Source organism: Pelophylax lessonae (genome assembly GCF_965119305.1).
Source record: "Pelophylax lessonae genome assembly, chromosome: 2".
In the NCBI taxonomy this organism is placed as follows: domain Eukaryota; kingdom Metazoa; phylum Chordata; class Amphibia; order Anura; family Ranidae; genus Pelophylax; species Pelophylax lessonae.
The window spans coordinates 358306398-358332978 of NC_138769.1; the positions used below are offsets into that span (position 1 = coordinate 358306398).

A 26581-nucleotide genomic window follows, 5' to 3' on the forward strand; every position below is an offset into this window, starting at 1 on the left:
GACAGACACCACCGTTCCACACACGTATGCATTGTGTGAGTGGAGGAAGGGGGTCCCTGATTACTTTAAGGGAACCAGTGTAAAGACTACTGACCAAACAGAACTTTTCTTAATACATCCAGAAGTCCTTACTGAAGGTCCCTCATCCACCACTCCTGGGGGATCCAGCAAAGAAAAAGGTGTCCAAGAAGGGAGTCCAGAGTCACCACCTTTGTCTACCTTTAGCTCAGAACTGTGTGCTGTTCTCGGGGAAATCGTAGCAAAATGTAGTAAGGACTCCCCAAACTATCTGATGACTGGATATAGGAAGCTCAGGACATTCTCTGGGAAACAGCCTGTGCCTTCAACAGAAGATGGGTTTGAAGAGTGGTTAGATACCGCCACTCAGGCTTTGGAAGAGTGGGAGGTACCAGAACAGCACAAGAAACAGAGAATCACAGAAAGTTTAAAGGGACCTGCACTAGAGGCCGTACGTAATCTCAAGCTAAGCAAAAAGAACTGCACTGCACAGGATTATCTAGACATTCTACAAGATGTATTTGGTCGGACGGAGAACGTGGCTGAACTTCTTTACCAGTTAGACCACTGTTACCAAGAAGAGGAAGAGAAGTTGTCCGAATTTATTAGACGCCTAGATAAGATCATCCACCACATCTTGTTAAAGAAAGGGATAGACCCCCGGAAGGTAGATGAGACTCGTGCACGGCAGGTGCTGAGAGGGGCTCAACCCTTAGATCCCATTGCCATACTGTTGCGAACTCGCCAAGATGGTGGCATTCTGGAATACCCTGACCTGATCCGAATGGTCAGAGAAGAAGAGGTCATGTTGGACAACAAAAGGAAGAGTCGGCAGTTTGACTCAACTGCTCGTGTCAGAGTGATAAGTGCAAAAGAAAGTGACTCGCAAGTTGAACTCCTAAAGACCCAGGTGTCCCAGTTGATAGAAATGGTGTCCATCCTGACTAGTCAGGCATCTACTCTACCTGATGGGAACGCGTCAGAGAAGCCGGATAAACCTTCTAACCTTAGAGTAGACCCGGAACCGAGACCTAGGAGATCGCTAACTTGTTTCAACTGTGGGGGAGTAGGACATGTTAGAGGAGTATGTCCCAGCCCAGGAAATGTCGCCTCAGAACCTCGCAAGCCAGCGGAAAGACTTCAGAGGGCACCCGTGAAGGAGTCGACCGGGTGCCCGCCAGTTTCAAGGGAATCCAAGAGACTCAATGATTCAGGGAATCTGAGTCAGGGAGTCAGATCCAGGTACAACGCCCCTAGTTCTATACTCCAGGCTACTGAGAGGAGGAAAATCAATGCACACCGGGCCCAGAGGGGACTGAAGTCCAGAAGAAAAAAAAAGAAAAGAGCCTGGGTGCAGAGAACTGAATCAGACAACAAGGCCACTTCAAGAGAATTCCCAACTAACTTGGTCGGGCCTTCCCCTGTAGTCTCTGTCCAGGTAGAAGGAATTTACACAAGAGCCCTCCTTGACACTGGGGCCCAAGTGACTCTTCTGTATAGAGACTTCTATGATAAACACCTTACCCATCTACCTCTGCAGAAGTTGGAAGATCTGGAGATATGGGGTATCGGGACTCAAAGTTTTCCCTATGACGGGTATCTGCCAATCAAGTTGACCTTTGACCCATCAGTGGCTGGTGAAGCTGAAACCTTCGACACCCTAGCGGTGGTCTGTCCTCGTCCGCCAGGGGCCAACAAAAGCTCTCTCATCGTAGGGACCAACACTGACCTAGTAAGGCGCCTCCTAACACAACTGGTCCAGGGACAGGATGCTCCAGCGCCAAGGATTCACCCCATGCTACGGCAGGCCTATCAACGATTAGTATTGGAGCAAGAGACTCCTGCAGAAGGAGTTGGAAGACTCTGGAAGTTGGACAGAACGGAAAAGGTCTTGCAGCCAGGAGAGGTGGCTTGTCTGAAAGCTTCCGTTAAACTCACATGGAAACAGCCGGGCCCTTTTATCATCTTTGAATCAGGTCCACAGGAAGAGGAGAGAGGGATAGAAGTAATCCCTGAAGTGATCCCTTTGAAGGTGTTACAGAAAAACCATGGAAGGGTTTTAGTTAGTGTCAGAAACACCTCTACTACACCGGTGAAGGTACCGGCCAGAGTGCTGTTGGGCCAAGTTAACCCGGCTACCCCAGTTGTCCCATCTAATCTTAAAGAGGAGGGAAGGGGTGAAGATGTTATAGAAGAGCTCTGCTCTGGAAACGCTGCCCTCCCACCAGAATGGGTGAAGAGGGCCAAGGCACAACTTGCTCGATGGCGAGGAATATTTTCTAGGGATGAGTTCGACGTGGGATGCGCCAGGAGTGCCACTCATAAGATCCGCCTGAGTGAGGACAAACCTTTCCGAGAAAGAGTCCGGCGAGTTCCCTTAGGTGACTTAGAAGATCTACGTCAGCAGCTGGCGGAACTCAAGAAGACTGGGGTTATTCGAGAATCCAGGAGCCCATATGCTTCTCCGATAGTGGTAGTCCGGAAGAAAAACGGATCTCTGAGGCTTTGTATCGACTACCGAACCCTGAACAGAAGAACCATCCCAGACCAGTATACCACTCCTCGAATCGAAGACGCCCTACAGAGCTTGTCAGGGGCGAAGTGGTTCAGTGTGATGGACTTAAAGAGTGGGTATTATCAGATCCCCATGCACCCTGAAGATCGGGAGAAGACAGCCTTCATCACCCCTGTGGGGTTCTTTGAGTTCAATCGCATGCCTCAGGGGTTGTCAGGGGCCCCTGCTACCTTCCAAAGGCTGATGGAAAGGACCGTTGGAGATATGAATTTGATAGAGGTACTGGTATACTTGGATGATGTTATCGTGTTTGGCAGAACTTTGGAAGAACACGAGGAGAGGTTGGAAAAGGTCCTGAAGAGGCTACATGAAGAAGGCCTGAAACTTTCTCCTGAGAAGTGCCAATTCTATCAGTCCTCGGTCCATTACCTGGGCCACATCGTGTCTGAAGAAGGGGTGGCCACCGACCCGGACAAGCTGGATGCTGTCGCCTCCTGGCCGAGACCTACAAATGTGACCGAACTTCGGTCATTCCTGGGTTTTTGCTCCTATTGCAGGAGGTTTGTAGAGGGGTTTGCCAAGATTGCCCGACCCCTCAATGAGTTACTAAAGAACGAAGAAGATGACGTTCCTGAACTGGTCAAGCCAGTGAAGTCCACCATGGGACCCCGGAAGGCCAAGGAGTCCATCCAGGATCAGTGGACCCCAGAATGTGAAGGGGCTTTCATTCAGTTGAAAAAGAATCTAACCACTGCCCCTGTGTTGGCCTACGCAGACCCCACGAAACCATATGAACTACATGTCGATGCCAGCCGAGATGGGCTGGGTGGGGTACTCTACCAGGAACATGAGGGCCACCTGCGACCCGTAGCCTACGTGAGCAGGAGTCTACTACCTGCTGAAAGGAATTATCCTACCCACAAACTTGAATTCCTGGCCTTAAAGTGGGCAGTGGTCGACAAACTGAAAGATTACCTGTACGGAGCTGAATTCATTGTCAAGACGGATAATAATCCCCTTACCTATCTGTTGACTACAGCCAAGCTGGATGCAACAGGACACAGATGGTTGGCTGCCCTCTCTAGCTTCAACTTCAGCCTGAAGTATCGGCCAGGAATCGGGAACAGGGATGCAGATGCCCTATCCAGAAGGTTGCATGCACCACACAAACCTGATGAAGAATGGACCCATTTGGCTCCAGAAGGGGTGCGTGCCCTATATCAGGGAACTGAACTTCGATCCAGAGGAGGATCAAGAGCCGAAGAGATTGGGGTTTCGGCTGTCGGAGTACCCAAATACTATTGCAGGGTGACCCAGGTTGAAGGGGAAGATTTACCCCGGCTGTCAAAAAGGGACTTGAGGAAGGAGCAGCTGGAAGACCCTCTGGGAAAACTTCTTTTGGAAGCCTTGGAGATCCAGCGCCCTGAGTTGCTTCTAACCGACTCTCCTCAGGGGGACCGTCTGTTGCATAGAGAGTGGACCCGGTTACAGATCCGAGAAGGGGTGGCCTACCGAAGAGGCCCATCTGAAGATCTGGAGGAGAAGTGGCAGCTGTTCTTACCAGCTAAATACAGGGAGAGAGTTCTGGCTGCTCTTCATGATAATCATGGCCATCTGGGACCTGAAAGAACTTTTCAGCTTGTCAGAGACAGGTTCTACTGGCCCTGTATGAGGGCCGAAGTTGAAGGATACTGTCATTCTTGTGTCCGATGTATACAAAGGAAGACTCTGCCACGTCAAGCAGCCCCAATGGGCCATCTGCAAAGCCAGGGACCCATGGAACTGGTGTGCATTGATTTCCTTTGCCTAGAGCCTGATCTGAGTGGCCAAGGGAATGTCCTTGTGGTAACAGACCATTTTACCAGATACGCCCAAGCATTCCCAACAAGGGATCAGAAGGCCTCTACAGTAGCCAAAGTTCTTGTAGAAAAGTTCTTTGTACACTATGGGTTACCACAACGCCTCCATTCAGATCAGGGAAGAGACTTTGAAAGCAGACTGATCAAGAGACTGTTAGATCTGTTAGGCATCCAAAAGACTAGAACTACTCCCTACCATCCACAAGGGGATGCCCAGCCCGAACGATTTAACAGGACTCTTTTGGACATGTTGGGGACTTTAAGCTCAGAGAAGAAACAGCATTGGGGCAAACATGTAGCTGCCATTGTGCATGCCTACAACAGTACTGTCAGTGATGCTACTGGATATTCCCCTTATCGTCTAATGTTTGGACGAGAGGCTCGATTGCCAGTGGATTTGGCCTTTGGCATCTCGCCCGATCACACCTCTTCAGCATCGCACAAGGGATATGTGGACCGACTGCGGAATAGTCTGAAATCGGCCTATGATAAAGCTCAGGCCACATCTGATCAACGTGGACTGAGGAATAAAAGGAATTTCGACTTAAAAGTTCGGATCCAAGACTTGCAACCAGGGGACAGGGTATTGTTGAGGAACTTGGGTGTCCCGGGAAAACACAAGTTGGCAGACCGCTGGAAGTCCCAACCTTATGTTATCTGCAAGCAACTACCAAACCTCCCTGTGTATCAAATTCGGCCTGAAGGAAGTGTGGGTCCATTGAAGACTTGGCATAGGAACCATTTACTGCCTCTCTCTGAAGCAGTTCGCATGCCTCCTGTCGTAGATTCGCCAGAGACCCCTTCGACCTCTCGCCTGTCCAGACCAGTCACCAGATCTCAGTCGACACTCCCAGATGTGAGGGAGGGAAATTCTCCATCTGAAGATCTGGAAGATGAAGAGGAGGTACCTGACTGGATGTGGTCATCTCAGTTACCAGAACCCACACCTGCCTCCCTGTCTTCATCCGAATTGGCTGACAGAGGAACCCTTCGGGCGGAAGCCCCCGAATTCATACCTTTCCACATGCTTCCAGAAGAAGTAGTTGATGATGAAGATCCTGAGGAGGAGGTTGCACCTTTCTCTGAAGAAGAACTGACCGCTCTTGAAGCATCAGATTCCTGTGTGTTGGAACATGAGGAGGAGGACATTGAAGAATCCCCAGAAGTGGCTGGTCCTAGTACCTCTGAGATCGTGCATCCCAAAGAACAGAGGGAAAGAAGAGTCATTCACCCACCCAAAAGACTGACCTATGACCAATTGGGTGAATGCTCGGAAGAGGCTATCTTTACTTCCAAACGAACTCTTGATCAGCCTAGTTCTTCCACCGCAGATTTGGTGGAGGACAACCCTAGCTCACCCCCAGGCACATCTGTACAAGCCACTCAAGTGTCAGGGGTCTGTGAACAGAATTACCTTCCCTCCCCCGACAATTGGTGGGAGGTTCCTATGTCGAACCTGTGTTGTAATATGCAGTTGTTAAGTTTGAACTCTGCTTATGAAAAGGAAGATGATTCCCTGTTATGCATATGTTAATGTTTTTTTTTGTGTACTGCCAACATATGCACTGGAGTACATGCTGTTGTCCTCTTTGGGGACCAAAGTTTCTCAAGTGGGGGGAGTGTGTAGCGGGGTCTTCCATTATACAAGTTCTAAAAGACTGCTGCTTGACATTTGAGAGGAACCCGGCTCCATCTAGTGGCCAAAAGGACACATTGCAGCGGCTATGGAATTTCTTTTGATGTTATTTTCCTTTCAGGAAGTTGAGCAGTCTTCATCGCCCATAGAGCTTTGAGAGTACCAGGGTGCACTGCTGCACCGCACAGCCTTCTGGGGGAAGCTTTATAAAGGAAGGGAGGAGCCAGGCTCACTCTCTTGGGAAAGACACAGTGAGACAAGCAGGATGCCAGCACTGTGGGCTGATGCTGCATGCTAGGCCGAAACTCCTGGGCCTTAAGTGACTAAGTTGCAGTGTTTCATCTCCAGTAGAGGATCCCTCCTGGAGGTCCCATCGATGTTCTACAGAGACCAGACTCATCCACCCCAAATACCTAGCGCGGCTGGTGACAGAGGCCGGAGACTGAGACCGCAGCGGAGGCTTCCTGGGAGACAGTCCTGTTGGTGAGAGGGCACCTGCCCAAAAAAACTGACTCTATCTATCAAAGAAGTAACTTTAGTCAGGATTAGCCTTAGAGTAGTAGAAGGCAATATACCAGGTGGCCCAGTACATCTCTCACAGAAGTTTTACCGCCAATCCTGCACAGACACCCCGCGGTGATTACTAACTGTTTGCTGCCATTCTCTCTATTGATCACCCATCCTCAATGTGGATTACAAATCGCGAGTGCACCAACGTTGCTAGCGAAGATATAGAGAAGAAACAGCGGACTCAGATAGGTCTGACATTCTGGTACTGTGTCTAACTGAATGCTGAGCCTTATTTCCAAAAGTATAATAGTGATTAAGATGGTGGTCCTATAGGCTCTGAGACATTTCCTGAAACAATTAATGTGCCCTTGAGGAGTGATATCACAGTATTTATCTTATCTTTGATTAATTAATCAGTATATCCTTTTACAAAGTCATATTTTACTGTATCGAAACTGTTTATTTGATTTATAGTAAATAACTTTCCTGTTTAAAAGCAAGCTTGTGTGTGGTCACCTTGTATTACCCAGAAGGACTGCAGCTGGAGAGAGGTAACAGGTCATTATTATTTATTGAAGTGTTATATTCCAATCTGTGTAGCCATTTGGTATTCCAGTCCTATTCTGGGTCAGTTGTGCCTAGGGAGGGTTCGAGCCAATTCTGTGGGTTGTTAGGCAGGACGTAGACCCAATAATCTAATCAGCAGCTCCTGCGGGGGTGGTGCTACATATATATATACGTATATACAGTATATATACATATATATATATATGTGTGTATATATATATATATATATATATAATATATGTATACATATATATATATATATATATATAATATATGTAGACATACATATACATACATATATATATATATATATATATATATATATATATATATATATATATATATATATATATAATATATATATAATAAATGTATACAGTTGGTTTGGGCTGCTCATTCACAAGAATTACATGCAAAATAATGGCACCGCTTTCAGCACCTAAAATCCAAAAGAATCATACCGCCAGGGAGGTTAAAGTGCCCATCTAATAGTTTTTTGAAACTATCGATGCTCCCTGATGATACCACTGCTTGTGGAAGAGAATTCCACATCTTTACTGCTCTGACAGTAAAGAACCCCTTACGTAGTTAAAGGTTAAACCGTTTTTCCTCTAGTTTTAGTGAGTGGCCCTGTGTCTTATTGTATTCCTTTTCTCTGAAAAGTTTGTTCCTTATGCTATGGTCACCAGTACAGTATTTGTACATTGATATCATATCCCCTCTCAAGCGTCTGTTCTCCAGAGAGAATAAGTTCAATGCTTGCAGTATTCCTCATAGCTGAGATCTTCCATTCCCCTAATTTTTTTTGTTACTCTTCTCTGGACTCTCTCCAGTTCCAGCACATCCTTCCTGAGGACCGGTGCCCAGAACTGGACGACATACTCCAGATGTGGCCAGACCAGAGTCTTGTAAAGTGGGAGAATAATCTCTTTATTTCTTCAGTGAATTCCCTTTTTTATACATACCAGTATTCTGTTGGCTTTGCTTGCAGCAGCCTGGCATTGCATGCCACTGCCAAGCCTGTTGTCCACTAGGACCCCCAGGTCTTTTTCCATCTTAGATTCACCCAGAGGTTTCCCATCTAGCGAGTAGCTTGCTTTCGTGTTTCTGACGCCCAAGTGCATTACCTTACATTTTTCAACATTAAACCTCATCTGCCATGTAGTTGCCCACCCCATTATTTTGTTCAGGTCTGCTTGTAAGGTTACCACGTCCTGTATAGAAGTTATTGCCCTGCTTAAGGCTCGTACACACTTGACGAAAATCGGACGAAATATCCTCCGATTTTTCTCTCTCATGCTCAGTGGTCATAACCGTTTTTAGTTGACAGTGCATAATGTTCACAAAATTTCTCGTCCGTTTTTTTTTTTTGGGACATTTGTTCCTAGACTTCCGGGTCGTCAGCAACTTCAGATCATGCGTGGTCTTTCGTATCCAATTTTTCGTGGACGTACTGCATACACATTAAACGAAAATTGGTCGTCTGGGGACGGATGATAAAAATTTTGATGTTTGTCCCTCCGTTTTTTTTTCGTTGAAAATGTCGGCATCGGCTGCTGAAAGTTGTGTACACAGTAGCCGAAAATCATATGATTTTACCTCGGACGGGAATTTTCGGCAGATTTTCTACTAGTGTGTACCCCACTTTAGTTTAGTATCATCCGCAAATACCGAGATTTTGCTAGATAACCCCTCCTCTATATCATTTATGAATAAATTAAACAGGATTGGTTCCAGGACAGATCCTTGGGGGACCCCACTTTCTACACATGCCCAATCCGAGTACTCCCATTTATCACCACCCTCTGGACTCGCCCCTGGAGCCAGTTCTCTATCCAGGTCCTCGCCCTAAGGTCCATATCTATGTACCTTCGTTTGTACAGTAAGCGTTTGTGGGGAACTGTGTCAAATTCCTTTGCAAAGTCCAGATATACCACATCTACAGGCCTTCCTTTATCTAGATGGCAACTCACTTCATCGTAGAAGGTTAATAGATTGGTCTGGCAAGAACGATTTTTCATAAATCCATGCTGATTACTACTAATAATACAGTTTTCATTACTAAAGTCTTGTATATAGTCCCTTAACATGCCCTCCAAAATCTTGTAGACTAATGATGTTAGGCTGCCCGGTCTATAGTTACCTGGGATATAGCTCAGCCCTTCTTTAAATATTGGTACCACATTGGCTTTTTTCCAATCAGCTGGAACCATACCCATCTGTAGACTATCCGTAAAGATCAAGAATAACGGCCTGGCTATCACCTGGCTGAGTTCTTTAAGAACCCTCGGGTGCAAGCCATACGGTCCCGGTGATTTATTTATGTTAAGTTTCTCTAGTTTAGTTCTAAGTCTATCTTCTGTTAACCATGGGGGTACTTCCTGAGGTGTATTATTTAATTTAGCATTACAAGCTGGGTTAGTGTAGCCCCCCAATTCTTTTATGAAGACTGAAGAGAAGAAATTATTTAGCACTTTCGCCTTCTCTCTGCCAGATTCCCTCCATCGTCTTTTATGGGGCCCATGTGTTCTGGCCTCGCTTTCTTACTATTTATATACTTAAAGAATTTCTTGGGGTTTTTTTTACTGTCTTCCACTATGTGTCTCTCGTGATCTATTTTAGCCGCCTTGATTTCGACTTTACATTTCTCAAGGTCCTGTCAGGGGCAGATCTTAGGTTAAATTTCGTTGTCCCCATTTTCCCATAAAGATAAACAGCTAATCACAGTTGTCCTCTCCTTGGCAGTGGGTTTGGTGGTTACTCAGGCGTTGGTACACTCGGGTGCTGGCGGTCATTTTATTGCTACTGCGAATTTCTTACATTTGCAGCCTCGTGTTTCTCCACTAGTTATCGAGGCGATTGATTGACAGGTTACCCATGAGACTGTTTCGGTTGATATGGCAATAGGGGCTGTTCACAGGGAGTCGACCTGTTTCCAGGTTATTTTGTCCCCACACTACTCCGTTGTTTTGGGGTATCATTGGCTCCAGAAACACAATCCAACCTTTGATTGGCAGTTGGTCGAGGTCCTCTCTTGGTCTCCACAGTGTCGTGCTGTTTGTATCCATTGGCCTGTTAAGGTACTTTGTACCTCCTCAGATTCAGTGTTGCCTACTGAATACCGTGAGAATCAAGATGCATTTGACAAGGTTCGCTCTGGTACTCTTCCTCCTCATCGTCCGTACAATTGTGACATAGATTTGCAACCTGGTGCCAGTCCCCCTTATGACAGGGTTTATCCTCTCTTGGTTTCGGAGAATAAGGTCATGGAGGAGTACGTTGCGGATGTGCTTGCCCGGGGGCACATTCGCATGTTCACTTCTCCAGCGGGTGCCAGGTTTTTCTTCATAAAGAAAAAGGGGGGTGGGTTGAGACCTTGCATTGATTATAGGGGCCTTAATCGCCTCACAGTCAAGAATGCATAACCGAGTCTGTTGATTACTGAATTGTTTGACCACCTCAAGGGAGCAACGGTCTTTACCAAGCTTGACCTAAGGGGCGCGTATAACATTGTAAGGATCAAGGAGGGCGACAAGTGGAAGACCACTTTTAATACCAAAACCAGTCATTTTGAATCTTTGGTGATGCCCTTTGGCCTGTGCATTGCGCCCGCTGTCTTCTAGGAGTTCATCAGTGATGTCTTTCGTGATATGTTGGAGCAATGCGTGGTAGTCTATTTGGACAATATCTTGATTTACTCGGACTCCATTGAATCACACTACCTGGATGTCAGACAGGTGCTGCAACAACCGGTTACATGAAAATGGGCTTTTCTGTAAGCTTGAGAAATGTTGAATTCCACCTGTCTCAGGTTGCTTTCTTGGGCTACATAATTTCTGCAGAAGGATTCTCCATGGACCCTCAGAAGGTTTCGGCTGTTCTACAATGGCCTCGCCCCAGTGGTCTACGTTCCATTCAGCGTTTCCTTGGGGTTGCCAACTACTATCGGAAATTTATCAGGAACTTTTCCTCTTTGACCAAACCTATCTCAGATCTGACCAAGAAGGGCAGTGATTCCCACAATTGGACGCCTGCTGCCATCCAAGCTTTTGAGGCCCTCAAATCTGCTTTTGCTTCGGCTCCCATTCTGTCTCATCCCAATCCTGGTTTTCCCTTTTTCTTAGAGGTGGATGCATCTGAGACGGGAGTAGGTGCCCATCGGACACCTAATGGACCCTTACTTCCTTGTGGGTTCTACTCCAAGAAGCTGTCTCCAGCTGAATGCAATGCAATTACGAGATTGGAGACAGAGAGCTCTTGGCCATTATCCTGTCTCTCAAAGAGTGGAGACACTTGCTCAAAGATCTGTGGTTCCAGTTCTCATTCTCACCGATCATAAGAATCACATATCCCCCCCCCCCCCCACGTATCTTTTGGAGGCCAAAAGGCTCACACCCCGTCAGGCCAGATGGGCCTTATTCTTGTCTCGTTTTAACTATGTGGTCTTCTATTTGCCCGGCTCCAAGAATGTTAAGGCCGATGCCTTGACTCACCTGCATTTTGAGTTTTCCAAGGAGGACACCGGTCATACCTTAAGATCATATCCTTGCTGCCATCCGCACCAACTTAACCTCTCCTTTTGGGGAACAAATCTTGGCTGCCCAACCTGATGCTCCCACAGAGAGACCTGCTGGCAAAGTTTTATATCTGAGGGGTTACGTATCAGACTGTTGCACACTTACCATAATTCCAAGACTGCTGGTCATCCTGGTAAGAACCAGATGTCCTGGGCCATTTCCCTACAGTTCTGGTGGCCATCTCTCCGCACTGATTTTGCTGCGTATGTGGCTGCTTGTTCAGTCTGTGCCCAGAACAAATCTCCTCGGCACCTTCCTTTGGGTCTACTGCATCCCGTTCCCAATGGGGAGCATCCCTGATCTCACCTGGCCATAGATTTTATTGTGGAATTTCCGGCGTCTTGAGGTTACACGGTTATCCTCATAGTTGTTGACCAGTTCTCAAAGATGTGCCACTGTGTCCTGTTTAAGTGGCTGCCTATCACTCAGGAGCTTGCCTTGGTGTTTGCCAGGGAGGTCTTCAGTTTACACAAGTTGCCTAAGGAGATTGTCTTGGACCATGGGAGCCAGTTTATCTCCAGGTTCTGGCGCGCCTTTTGCTCCCAGTTGGGTATTCGACTCTCCTTTTCCTCGGCCTACTATCCGCAGTCCAATGATGCCGCTGAGCATTCCAATCAAGCTCTAGAGCAATTTCTCCGCTGTATCTCTGACCATCAGGACAATTAGGTTGATCTGCTACCCTGGGTGGAGTTTGCCAGGATCTCTGCCTTCAACTCATCTTCTGGAATGTCTCCATTCATGGCCAATTATGGGTTCTAACCCGCTGTGTTGCCCGAGTAGTTCTCGCCACAGGACATCCTGGCTGTGCAGGATCATCTTCATGCCCTCTGTTCCTCTTGGGTGCAGATTCAAGAGTCTTTACGGGTCTCTGCACAGCGTCAGAAGCTCCAGGCAGATCGGAGACGTCGTACCAGGTTGGGGAGAGGGTGTGGTTGTTGACCCGTAATCTCAACTTCAGGGTGCTCACGCCAAAACTGGCACCCCGTTTTGTTGGGTCTTTTCGCATCCTCCGTAAGGTGAAACCGGTGGCCTATGCCCTTGGTCTTCCCCCTGGCATGCGTATCTCTAATGTCTTTCATGTGTCACTTTTGAAGCCACTGGTTTGCAATACTTCTTCACTTCCTCGCCCTCTTCGTATTCCTGTGGGCAATCATGAGGAGTATGAGGTGAGCAGCATCTTGGATTCTCATCTGTTCTAAGGTCAGGTTCAATACCTGGTGCACTGGAAGGGTTATGGTCCTGAGGAGCGCTTATGGGTTCCCTCCGCTGATTTTCATGCTTCTGCTCTTCTTTACGCTTTCCATGATCGTTTTCATCAGAAACCATTTTTTGCTCGGCGGAGGAGGGGCAGTTGAAGGGAGTGTGCTGTCAAGATCTTACTTTGCCCTCCTGTTGGCAGCCATCTTGGACACGTGAAGACTGCTGCCTCTTATAAACTCTGATTGCATCATCACTTGCCTGCTGCCTGGGTGTCGCACAGTGATGATGCTGCGCACCTGACTATAGCTATCACCTGATGGGTTGCAGTCCTTGCCCTTGTGTTGGTGCTCCAAGGTGCATCTCTGCTAACAATCTTCTGTTCTCAGTGTATGACCTGGCTTGGCTGACAACTCTCCTGGCTCTCGACCCCGTATCGGCAGATAACTCTCCCATTGGCAGACGACCCAGCATCAGTAGACTACCTGCTTCTGGATTCGACCCCAGCTTGGATGACTACCCACTTCTGGACTTGACCCTGGCTTGTTCCTGCTCTCACTTCCTCACTCTTGCTGTGCGTTTATAGTTGTTTTCTCCAATAAAGTGCTTTATTTTACCTGTGTTCTTGTGTGGTCTGGTTTACTGGCACTCTGACAGGTTCATGGCCACTGCAATTTTATAGCACAGAACAGGTAGGTATTGAGATGTTTGTCTTTTATCTTTTTAATTTTTACCTTTGCAATCTCTTTGGGCCAGCTTGGCTCAAAGTAATTAACCAGATGCCACCTTCATGTGGCTGATGATGAACCTGCTATTCACTGTTGTAGCCTAGGCTACATACAGTAAGCAGCGTTCTCTTCCAAAAGGTGCTCGAGTTACCACCCCCCCTGGTGCTAAAATTAGTTTTAGAGAATGTCTTGTATTAGTTGGAAAAAATACAAGACTTCTCTTGAGTGGTGGAGGCGCAGGAGTGAGTGATGCTTATGTATACTGTACAGAGGGGATGTCACTTGAGCACCCGTGTAGTATGGGTCTATAATAAATATTAATTTACAAAGAACTTATTATTAGTTGTTATGTTATTATTTATGGTAGTTTAAAGGGTAATCACTTCTGTCTATATATATATATCTATCTGTAAACTGGTTACTGCTGTATATGCTACTTCTTTTCTGCATACTGTGATCTTTCTGACCTTATCACACATGGTTACATTCCTTACCTCAAAACCATTATAGTCAAACCTAACTGGTTAAAACTAGTTTAATTTGGGGGCCCCTTCGCTAATTTCACATACAGTATATACAAGAGAACAAAGAAGTTTACCTCAGAGCCTCATCTAGGACAGATTAGTGAATGTGCCTGGAACCTTGTGAAGATTGTCGACTCTAGGACTTTCTGATGTTTGCAGAAGTTCAGGGGCTGCCTGGATTGCATTGAATCTGTATTTATCCAGTTTATCATCTGTACTATATCTTTACCAAAGCTAAGTACATTAGTTTTATTACTATACTATTTGTGCTTTGTTTCTATTATTGCACAATATCCACAAATCTGAAAGGGTAAACATATGAACCGGACAATAAATGAATAAATATACCAAAGAATTTAACCTTTGTTACAACCCTTCAGAAGAGGATGCCACTTACTGTGTGCAGCATATAAAACAATGACTTACAACTTCACTATCAGTCACACAGAGGTGGCATTTGCATAATTCATTTTAGTTAAGCTTTCTCAAAGTAAGTGTTTAATTTAATTCTTTTTAAAGCTGACCAAAGATGACCCCCGATTGGGGAATAGGGTATGTGTGATCCATTCCTTGTTGTACTGGGTTTAGGTATTGTAGAGATCAGTGAAGCTCATGTTACAGAGTAGCCCAGCTGCCAATGTTTTATGGTGTTAAAGTAAATATAAGCTAAAACTTTTATTTTCATTTTGGATGGAGTAGAGAAGGTTAAAAACCCTGGCAGTTTCCTTTTGCCATTTACAGTGCCTTGCCAAAGTATTCGGCCCTCTTGAACTTTGCGACCTTTTGCCACATTTCAGGCTTCAAACATAAAGATATAAAACTGTAATTTTTTGTGAAGAATCAACAACAAGTGGGAAACAATCATGAAGTGGAACGAAATTTATTGGATATTTCAAACATTTTTAACAAATAAAAAACTGAAAAATTGGGCGCACAAAATTATTCAGCCCCCTTAAGTTAATACTTTGTAGCGCCACCTTTTGCTGCGATTACAGCTGTAAGTCGCTTGGGGTATGTCTCTATCAGTTTTGCACATCGAGAGACTGAAATTTTTGCCCATTCCTCCTTGCAAAACAGCTCGAGCTCAGTGAGGTTGGATGGAGAGCGTTTGTGAACAGCAGTTTTCAGTTCTTTCCACAGATTCTCGATTGGATTCAGGTCTGGACTTTGACTTGACCATTCTAACACCTGGATATGTTTATTTGTGAACCATTCCATTGTAGATTTTGCTTTATGTTTTGGATCATTGTCTTGTTGGAAGACAAATCTCCACCCCAGTCTCAGGTCTTTTGCAGACTCCATCAGGTTTTCTTCCAGAATGGTCATGTATTTGGCTCCATTCATCTTCCCATCAATTTTAACCATCTTCCCTGTCCCTGCTGAAGAAAAGCAGGCCCAAACCATGATGCTGCCACCACTATGTTTGACAATGGGGATGGTGTGTTCAGGGTGATGAGCTGTGTTGCTTTTACGCTAAACATAACGTTTTGCATTGTTGCCAAAAAGTTCGATTTTGGTTTCATCTGACCAGAGCACCTTCTTCCACATGTTTGGTGTGTCTCCCAGAGTCCCAGGTGGCTTGTGGCAAACTTTAAACTACACTTTTTATGGATATCTTTAAGAAATGGCTTTTTTCTTGCCACTCTTCCATAAAGGCCAGATTTGTGCAGTATACGACTGATTGTTGTCCTATGGACAGAGTCTCCCACCTCAGCTGTAGATCTCTGCAGTTCATCCAGAGTGATCATGGGCCTCTTGGCTGCATCTCTGATCAGTCTTCTCCTTGTATGAGCTGAAAGTTTAGAGGGACAGCCAGGTCTTCATAGATTTGCAGTGGTCTGATACTCCTTCCATTTCAATATTATCGCTTGCACAGTGCTCCTTGGGATGTTTAAAGCTTGGGAAATCTTTTTGTATCCAAATCCGGCTTTACAACAGTATCTCGGACCTGCCTGGTGTGTTCCTTGTTCTTCATGATGCTCTCTGCGCTTTAAACGGACCTTTGAGACTATCACAGTGCAGGTGCATTTATACGGAGACTTGATTGCACACAGGTGGATTCTGTTTATCATCATTAGTCATTTAGGTCAACATTGGATCATTCAGAGATCCTCACTGAACTTCTGGAGAGAGTTTGCTGCACTGAAAGTAAAGGGGCTGAATAATTTTGCACGCCCAATTTTTCAGTTTTTTATTTGTTAACAAAGTTTGAAATATCCAATAAATTTCATTCCACTTCATGATTGCGTCCCACTTGTTGTTGATTCTTCACAAAAAATTACAGTTTTATATCTTTATGTTTGAAGCCTGAAATGTGGCAAAAGGTTGCAAAGTTCAAGGGGGCCGAATACTTTCGCAAGGCACTGTATGTTGTATGGAAAAGACGTAATTTCTCTTCCTGACTGCACGCACAACAAGAGTGAGGAGAAAATCTCTCCAATGTGAAGGAAATCCACTCCTGGACAGTCATTACTGGAACAAATGTCCCCATTGGAAGATTTCCTCTCTAGTCCTGTTCTAGTGACCCAAGTAGTGTTCTAGACCACCACTATTGGTCACTAGGACAAATGGGAAAGGTAAATTCACTAATAGGGACACAAACAGTAATAAAAAAAACAATCAAACCTCACCTAAAAAAAGTTTGGGCTTTAGATATACTTATAATATCTCAAATGACTGCAAAACCAGTGAAAGGTTTAAAGGGAAATCTATCATGCAAAAAATTGAGGCTAACATTGTTGACCTGTTTCTGAAAATGCTATGTAACTGAATGTAAGGATGACCCTCTGAGTTCAGTACTTTAAGCCACCATCCAAGAACAAGCACCTTGTCAGGGTCAGAGACTCAGAAAAAAATAAAGCTAAGGAGTCTGCAAAACAGTCGGGAAACTAGCATTTTCAAAAGAAGACCGACCAGAGATGGCAACCCTATAAGTCTCCCAAGAAAGATCAATTAATATAATTTCTTCATCACAGGACATAAGAATTTCAAAAAGCCAAGGTGGGGATGCAGGTAGTCAATGCTACAACTCTGCAGGAAATTGCATCTAATGTGCAGTGCAAACAAGAATGTGGAAACAAAACTTCCAATAAAATAACAAGGTATTAAAGGTATAGCTGCAATCAGTATAAAAGCAGCCAATGAAAAGCATGCCGCTCCACAATAGTATGCATAGCACAATGCTGAATGTCTATAAGTAACACAGACTTATTGATCCTGATCTAAGAAAGGAGTAAAGCATTTTCACTTTCAATGTGAATCTTCACTTATCTTAGTCCATGAGGTAAAACAAAGAAAGAAAATCACTTTGCATTGGATACCCAACCATGTGCAAGGAGAATTAAAGAAACTGGATATCACCCAAGCCAATGCCACTAATATAGATCCCATCTTACATGTCAAACATACATTGCTGGTTTGGGTACAGCTACCCTTCTCATTGCCAGCAGGATTAACCTAATCAAAATAATCCTACTGCCAAAGTGTTTATACATTGTATCAAGCATACCTTTGCCTATACCTCAATCCTTCTTCACAGAGCCCCAAACTCACACTTCTCAACCTTCATCTTTTTTAACACCAGGTGCAATCTGAAACTTGATACCCTGCAGAGACCCAAAGATAAAGCTGCCATGGCCCTACCTCTATTATCTAGCGTCCGTTAAAGCATTTAAATAACTGATGGTAACTTACAATCCCACAATCAGCATCTAGGAAGAGGTTAATTGGCTTCTATGTAATTCCTTACGTGGCCTTGAGAAGGTTCCCTTTTCCCTAGCAAGGGATGTGTAGTAATTGTGGGTGGAGTTCAGGTACAGTAATAAGCAGAGGAGAGTTGGCCCCTGTGGGAAGCTTGGAGCCTTTCTTGTTCCAGATGTAGGCTGCTAAGATGACTTTGATTGCCCTGCACACCCACCTTGCTCCCTTTGGGCTCAGCAAAGGAAACAGTAGCTGCGAGGCACCCCATAACAGGGCAAGAGGAAAACATTACTTGTATTATGACTGGAAACATGTGGGCTAGCTGTGTTCCCTGTTGGACAGTGGTTGTACTTAAGATGTCTGAAATTCACTTGTTGCTCAGTAAAAGAGAAATAAGAAAGAAACCACTGGACTGGACTCGCTTTTTTGTGTCGTGGTCTGTACCTGGAAAAGTGTAAGTAAAGTAGGCCTCTGGATCTTCCAGAGGAGTGCGGAAAACATGATGCTTATACTTTGCCTTATGAGGATATGTGGTACATTAACTCCATCTGGAAGTCTGGATTCAGATTAGCGGACTTGAAGCCTGTGCTAGTTAATGGTACCAGGGAACCTAGACATTGTGTTCACATTCATTTGGCCCTGCTTACAAGCAGAGACATGCTTGGTGACAATATTGAAAGCAGATCAACTCCTCATATATTTGGAGACCCCCAATAACACCTACCCCAGTTCCTATACCCATGTTAAAATCTGCTAGCTCAGTATGGAAGGAGGCTAAGAAGTTGTCTTATTCTGATCTCCTAGTAGCACTGGCTTTGTGGAATACCTTTATCCTCCCACAATTTAGATAGGGCCAGACTCATTTACATTCAAGGGGTGTGTCTCCAGGATGTCTGCCATAATAGAACCCTATACTACTTTAAACAACTTCAAGCAAACTATAACCTCCCTACTATTGATATCAACCATTAATACATGCATTAAACTCCCAGTTTAGGAATCAAAATGTTGATATCTCTAATTATCCCCTGGTTGGAATCATTACATCTCAAGACCCTACAGGACTGATATCCATGCTGTATTCTTAAATACTGCACAGTAGGTTGAGTAAGGCACCTCTGGCAGTGAGGTTGAAATGTTTGTCTTGTATACCCTTGATATCGGATAAAATTTGGGAGGACGTTTGTTCCTCCCATCTGTTGGTATCAACAGCTTTCTCCACTATATATCATTCATCAGACCTATTTAACCCTAATCATGATGGGTCATTTACCTTCAACAAATTGTATAATATGTACACAGCCCCACAGCCACCTAATCTAGTTACATTCAGTGCTATCCTCGGACTAGAACCAGGTAATAGAGATGCACCTCTCTATTGTCTCTAGCAGTACCCTGCACTCCAGAAATATGTCTCTTGAATCGTGGATAAGATGGTGTGACCTCAATACATTGGGATTTTCTTGAAAGATACTTTTTTTCATGGCATGGAGGATAATGGCTATTGGGTGGATGCAGGGAGCTTACCAATACTGGCCCAGTAGATTGTATCGGTCAATCCAATAATTTCATATGAAAAGAGAATATACAAAAATAGAAACTGGCCATATAAGCATCAGAACATTTGGGAGGGTTGGAGTACATCTGCTCTCACCTTCAATAATTTAGATCCCCATCAGGGATCAAGTGTTGCTCAGGGAAATGATTAACCAACCCTATGCACTGTGTTATTGCTTTTTTAGTAATTGTATCCTTGGGGAGGTATACGAGGCAGAGGCTTATTTGCTTGTATGTACTGTTCTTGTGTACTCTGATTGCTTATTGCTGCAAGGCACTTGCTGGCACATTTTGATATATTTATAGCTATCTACTTATTCTGTATGTGTGTCATATCTGCAATAAACAAAAGAAATGGGATTTTTGCCCACACATGATTGGAAGATTTAAGTCAGCATAACCCTACTTCATTCACTAAGCTAAGTGAAAAATAATTTTGCAAAGAAAAATTCACATAGTTTCAATTTTGGTCACCTACCTCTCTAAGATAAGTGAAAATACACTTTGAAAATGAATATGCTCTATTCGTTTAGTAATACAACCACATTCACGCTATAAGAGATCACATCAGCTAACATCTTAAATCGTTACCATATGCAAAACCAAAAATATAAAATATTTCAGCTTACCAAACCTTAGATGTGGTGGCTGCATTCGTTTTCTTTTACTACTCTGTTTTCCCCTGGTGATCTGGCCAGGATCAAACCTCCTTTATTAGAGTGCCTACCCACTGGATGAATGAGCACAGAGAGCACAGTGGCATTGTAAGTCGCGCGCGGGGGGGCTGGTAGTTTTGAAATGTACTAGCAGATTTAAATGTACCAACAATCGGAAGCTCACACATTGTTATCAGTTACAGCAAATGTTTTTTTTTTCCTTTTGGCACAAAGGTTTTACTTGAATAAATAAAAGCTTATTATTGTAAACATCCCTGCCAGTGTTACATTGTTTGTTTCATCCTTGTAAACTGATATATCTGGAAGAGAGCTTGTTCTTTTGAAATACAGCAGACTTACTGGCTGGATCACCAGGTAAAAATAGAAATCTAATGCAGAAATCACATCTAAGACTTAGTTACCTACAATACAATAGATACTGATTTATACCCAAAGAAAATTAAAATGATTGGGGACAATTATATCTTAACATTTTTTTTTAAGTTTATATCTTTTAAAAGGTTTTAACTCAATTTTTACAGTTATTATCCAGTCTGTTACTCCAGGTAATCCCAAATTAAGCCTTGTGTCCAAAAATGTCATGGTCTGTACTCTGTACAGGTCAGATTTTACATGTGTGTCCTAAATACAGCCATATTCCTAATTTGATTACAACTGTCAATGGTAAAATTTCAATTGAAATTTAACAATTGTGACAAAACTCTCTGTACATGAATTATATTATCCCAATGATCAGTTGTAAACCTGTTTATATGCAAACCTTTATACAAAGTATTTAAAAATTTGAGATTTTAATTAGCCGAACAGGAAAGAAAGGGGATCAGGTATTCCTCTGGTTTATTCAATTCTATATGTAAAATTTAGCTTGCGCTGTTGAGCTCTGTAACCATGAGGACTGTTTTTTTTAACTTAGCAAATAAATATAGACAAGTATACATGATGTGAAATGGAGCTTTCTTTACTAGCTGGAAATGAGAATTCAAAATATTAATATGCAATATTCAGGGACATATCATCAAATCGGTGGGCCCATGTCTAAGATCAAAAGTGGGCCCCCCTATGCAGTGAAAAAGTATCCCCCCAAACCCCCCCTTTCAGCACAAATCATCACTGTCAAATATACCCCCTTCCAGCATAAACACCCCCCCCCCCTCAGGATAAACCTGTGCCTCCATCTCCCCCCTCCCAGCACAAATCCTCCCCACATATCCCCCTTCCAGTATAAATCCCCCAAACTCCTCTTTCTTACACAAATTCTCTCCCCCCCCCAATCCCCCTCCCAGCACAAATCCCCCTACAGACACAAATCCTACCCCCCCCCCAATAAAAATACTCATCTAAAAATTCTCCTCAGCTAAAAATCCTCTTAATCCCTCTGAGCATAAACCTCCCCTCTCCCTCCTCTTCTAGCACAACTCCTCTTATTCTTGCCCCCAGCACAGACTTCAGACACTGTAACCTAAGTGCCCAGAGGTAGCCTTTATTACCAGGGTCCTTCTCCTGTTCTGTCAGAAGATACATAGGAGGAACCTACAGGAAACTTCCCTCAGCACTCTGAGACTACTGTTAAGAAGCCGACTGATCGCTGTGCTGGAGGCTCAGGGACACCTGGGAACAGATGTAGAAAAGTATCGGGTGCTAGTGATTGGCGACAGTGTAGCAGCTCTCTGAGACTCCCTCACCTCCATGCTAGCACATTGCCACCCGGGCGCTAGCTACCCCTCTTGCCCACCCCTTTTCCTGGCCCTGGAGTGTGTTGGGCAGCACACAAGGCTGCAGATCACTTCAGTGGCTGTGGGCGGCAGCGGGTGGATCTATTGGCCAGACGTCAGCAAATGCGGCAGCATGTGTGTCCAGTAAAAAAAGAAGTCCCCAAAGCCGCTGGCCCTGTTCTAACTTCATGGACCCAGCAAGAATGTGATTTCAGTGCATTTTTGTTACTCTGTGTGGGCAAAGTGTGACAGGGCACAGTGGGCCCCTCTGGCCTTGGGGGGCCTGTGTGCACCATACACCCTGCAGACATGGATGATACATCACTGGCAATATTCCTTAGATACTTCATTAAAAAATATATATATTTTTAAAATTTAGTTTTTTATTCTAACCTTAACAAAGAAAGGATAATATATTTATATACTATATACACTGCTCAAAAAAATTAAAGGAACACTTTGAAAATACATCAGATCTCAACGGGAAAAAATATCCTGCTGGATATCTATACTGATATGGACTGGGTAATGTGTTAGGAACAAAAGGATGCCACATAGTTTGATGAAAATGAAATGTATCAACCTACAGAGGGCTGAATTCAAAGACACCCCAAAAATCAAAGTGAAAAAATGATGCAGCAGGCTTGTCCATTTTTCTAAAATGTCATTGCGGCAACTCAAAATGGTGCTCAGTAGTTTGTATGGACCCCACGTGTTTGTATGCATGCCTTACAACATCGTGGCATGTTCCTAATGAGATGACTGATAGAGTTCTGGGGTATTTCCTCCCAGATCTGGACCAGGGCATCACTGAGCTCCTGAATAGACTGAGGTGCAACCAGGTGGCGTCGGATGGTCCAAAACATAATGTCTCAGAGGTGTTCTATTGGATTCAGGTCAGGCGAGCGTGGGGGCCATTCAATGGTATAAATTTCTTCATCCTCCAGGAACTGGCTGCATACTCTCGCCATATGAGGCCGGGCATTGTCGTAAACCAGGAGGAACCCAGGACCTACTGCACCAGTATAGGGTCTAACAAAGGGTCCAAGGATTTGATCCTGATACCTAATGGCAGTCAGGGTGGCATTGTATAGCCTGTAGAGGTCTGTGCGTCCCTCCATGAATATGCCTCACCAGACCACTTTTTGCTCCCCAAACTATTACTGACCCATCACCAAACAGGCAGCATAATGTTCTCCACGGCTTCTCCAGACCCTTTCACGTCTGTTACATGTGATCAGGGTAAACCTGCTCTCATCTGTGAAAAGCACAGGGTGCCAGTGGTGGACCTGCCGATTCTGGTGTTCAGAGTCAAATGCCTATCGAGCTCCACGGTGCTGGGCAGTGAGCACATGGCCAACTAGAGGACATCAGGCCCCCAGGCTACTCTCATGAAGTCTGTTTCTGATTGATTGGTCAGAGACATTTACACCAGTGGCTTGCTGGAGGTCATTTGGCAGTGCTCATCCTGTTCCTCCTTGCACAAAGGAGCATATACTGGTTCTACTGATGGGTTAAGGACCTTCTACAGCCCTGTCCAGCTCTCCTAGAGTAACTGCCTTTCTCCTTGAATCTTCTCCATGCTCTTGAGACTGTGCTGGGAGACACAGCAAATCTTCTGGCTATGGCACGTATTGATGTGCCACCCTAGAGGAGTTGGACTGACTGTGCAAACTCTATAGGATCCAGGTATTGCCTCATGCTACCAGTAGTGACACTGACCCTAGCCAAATGCAAAACTAGTGAAAAACAGTCAGAAAAGATGAGTAGGGGAAAAAATATCATTGGTCTACTCCTGTAAAACCATTCCTGTTTTAGGGGTCATCTCATTGTTGCCCATCTAGTGCACCTGTTGTTAATTTCATTAACACCAAAGCAGCTGAAACTGATTAACAACCCACTCTGCTACTTAACTGACCAGATCAATATCCCAGGAGTTTATTTGACTTGATGCTATACTTTGATTAAAACGTTTTCCTTTAAATACTTTTATCTGGATGTTGGATGTTTGTGGCCAATTTATAACCTCTATTGGTCTATTTTTTAAATTACAGTATGCCTGGTAACCATGATCTCAAAAGAGTTAGAGTCCCAAAGCTAGAATATTTTCCTCCAGAACAAAATACCAGACCATAGGTGTGTGATGGGCATGCTATGATTGAAAGTTTGACTTCACCTATATGCTACTTGAGAGGCAAAATGGCAGTGCCCATTGGGGGGATAAGTAATTGAAAAAAAGCTGAAGAAGAGTTTTTCTTCACTAATTATATACCTTTGAGTTGTTTATAAGCTAGTTCATTTTGGCAGTGGTTTCTGTAAATTCTGGCAAAGGAAAGGGCTGTTTAAAAAAACTGGCAACTGTAATGTTTCACAATAAACTTTAATTAATGCATTACTTATGGGTTACCACATTTAATGACTCATCAGAGCCAATCAGGTGTCTAATTTGCAATGTTTATTGTACTTGGTTTGGTGAAAAAATATTTATACATCTATATAAAGAAAATGTATTAAACTGTATACAATTTATTTTTAAATATGTTACTAATATATACTGTATAATAATATTTTTTCTTTAGACTTTTTTTCCCCCTTAATTGAGACAACAGGTGGTCTGGTGGAACTGAAAAAGTGAAACATACACAGACTAGTATGAAAGCTTAACTCCAGGCAGATATAAAAAATAAATCAATGTAGCTCTCTATTTATTAATAAATGATTAAAGTAGATGTAAACCCTAACTGAATGACATGTAGTTTGTTAAAAATACGCTCATTGATAATTTTTTTGTCAAAGACATGTAGCTAAATACATTTTGGCCTAAATATATGACAAAAATTGAATATATTGGATATTTTTTAACAGTCAAAGTAGAAAATGTCAATTTTTCGCCAAATTTTTGCTATTTTTTTATTAATATCGCAAAAAATCAAAAGCGCAGAGGTGATCAATTACCACCAAAAGAAAGCTCTGTTTGTGGGGAAAAAAGGACGTAAATTTAGTTTGGGTACAGCATTGCATGACCGTGCAATTCTCAGTTAAATTTGCGCAGTGCCAAGTTGAAAAAGTGGCCTGGTCATTGAGCAGCCAAATCTTCCTGGGCTAAAGTGGGTAAAGCACTGTGTATCACAACGACTGACATTTTAAAAAATAAAATATTTGTTTTTACCTTTTTCATCACTAGTTGCATCTCAATGCTGCTGATCTCCTGCAGTCTTTTTATAGCCAATTCCTGTCTATACGCATGCAAGCTAGTGATGAATTAATGGTTTTGCTCAGGGTATGTTTCCTGATGGTGAAAATAGTGGACCATGCCCATGTAATGCATGTTTAATTGGCCACTTGTAGCCTTCTTGAAAACCCATGTAACAGACTGACATTTCAGAAGCACTACTGGAGGCAGGGATAGGGCATTATCACCTTATATCAGGAAGAGACTGAGCAAAGATCTGCAGCACAGGTATTATTTTAATGAAATCTGAAGATTTAAAAATATTAAATAATGATTTGAAATTAAATTAATGTATTAAAGTTAATATTAGATTTTTGTAGTTGTGACACATTGTAGACTTTACGTTTATTTTTTTTAATAATTAATTAATAATACTTTTTTTATTTGCAGTGCTCAAACTGGGTGAGGGAGGGACTGGATGGAAGGTAGTTTGGTTATCTGCAAGTGTAATGGCAAGAAGCAAGCTTGCAGAAAAGAAAACAGAGTAAGCAGAGAGATGCGCCTTCACTGTCCAATCAGCAAGCTGAGGATGTAGAGATGATACCGCTGTTTTTCTTAACTGTAACAAAGACAGTGGTGTCGTCTACTGAGTAATTCTCAGGACTAAATGGACATAAATGCAAATAGCTTGCCAAGTGAAACAGTTTCCTTATCTGTATTTTATCTGTGTAATAAGTTTTTTTTCCTTCAGCTCAGCTTTATTAAATAAGCCCCTCTATCTTTCAGTGGATTAAACTGGAGCTGGGGATGGGCCTCGGCAGGAAGCAGCATTTTAGCAGAATTTGGGACCTTACATTTGGAATTCTTGAAACTCACTGAGCTGTCTGGAGATTCAGTGTTCATTGAGAAGGTAACTTGGCCTGTCTGTCATGCTTATGCCATATTTACAGTGGGTACGGAAAGTATTCAGACCCCCTTAAATTTTTCACTTTGTTATTTTGCAGCCATTTGCTAAAATCATTTAAGTTCATTCTTCTTCCTCATGAATGTACACATAGCACCCCATACTGACAGAAAAACACAGAATTGTTGACATTGTTGCAGATTTATTAAAAAGAAAAACTGAAATATCACATGGTCCTAAGTATTCAGACCCTTTGCTCAGTATTTAGTAGAAGCCCCCTTTTGATCTAATACAGCCAGGAGTCTTTTTGGGAAAGATGCAACAAGTCTTTCACACCTGGATTTGGGGATCCTCTGCCATTCCTCCTTGCAGATCCTCTCCAGTTCTGTCGGGTTGGATGGTAAACGTTGGTGGACAGCCATTTTTAGGTCTCTCCAGAGATGCTCAATTGGGTTTAAGTCAGGGCTGTGGCTGGGCCATTCAAGAACAGTCACGGAGTTGTTGTGAAGCCACTCCTTCGTTATTTTAGCTGTGTGCTTAGGGTCATTGTCTTGTTGGAAGGTAAACCTTCGGCCCAGTCTGAGGTCCAGAGGACTCTGGAGAAGGTTTTTGTCCAGGATATCCCTGTACTTGGCCGCATTCATATTTCCCTCGATTGCAACCAGTTGTCCTGTCCCTGCAGCTGAAAAACACCCCCACAGCATGATGCTGCCACCATCATGCTTCACT

At 43.7% G+C, this 26581-nt stretch overlaps 1 protein-coding gene across 2 annotated transcripts in view; it reads left to right on the top strand.

Annotated features, from left to right (window-relative positions):
* The window catches only part of MAN1C1 (mannosidase alpha class 1C member 1), a 190435-nt gene that overhangs the window by 121105 nt on the left and 42749 nt on the right, over positions 1-26581 (top strand). For both annotated transcript variants that reach the window (XR_014224989.1, XM_082248373.1), the window contains exon 7: positions 25735-25858. Coding sequence is in view for 1 of the 2 variants with exons in the window: in XM_082248373.1 (XP_082104499.1) it covers positions 25735-25858 (124 nt within the window). In the remaining variant the exon portion in view is untranslated. The remainder of the gene's footprint in view (positions 1-25734; positions 25859-26581) is intronic.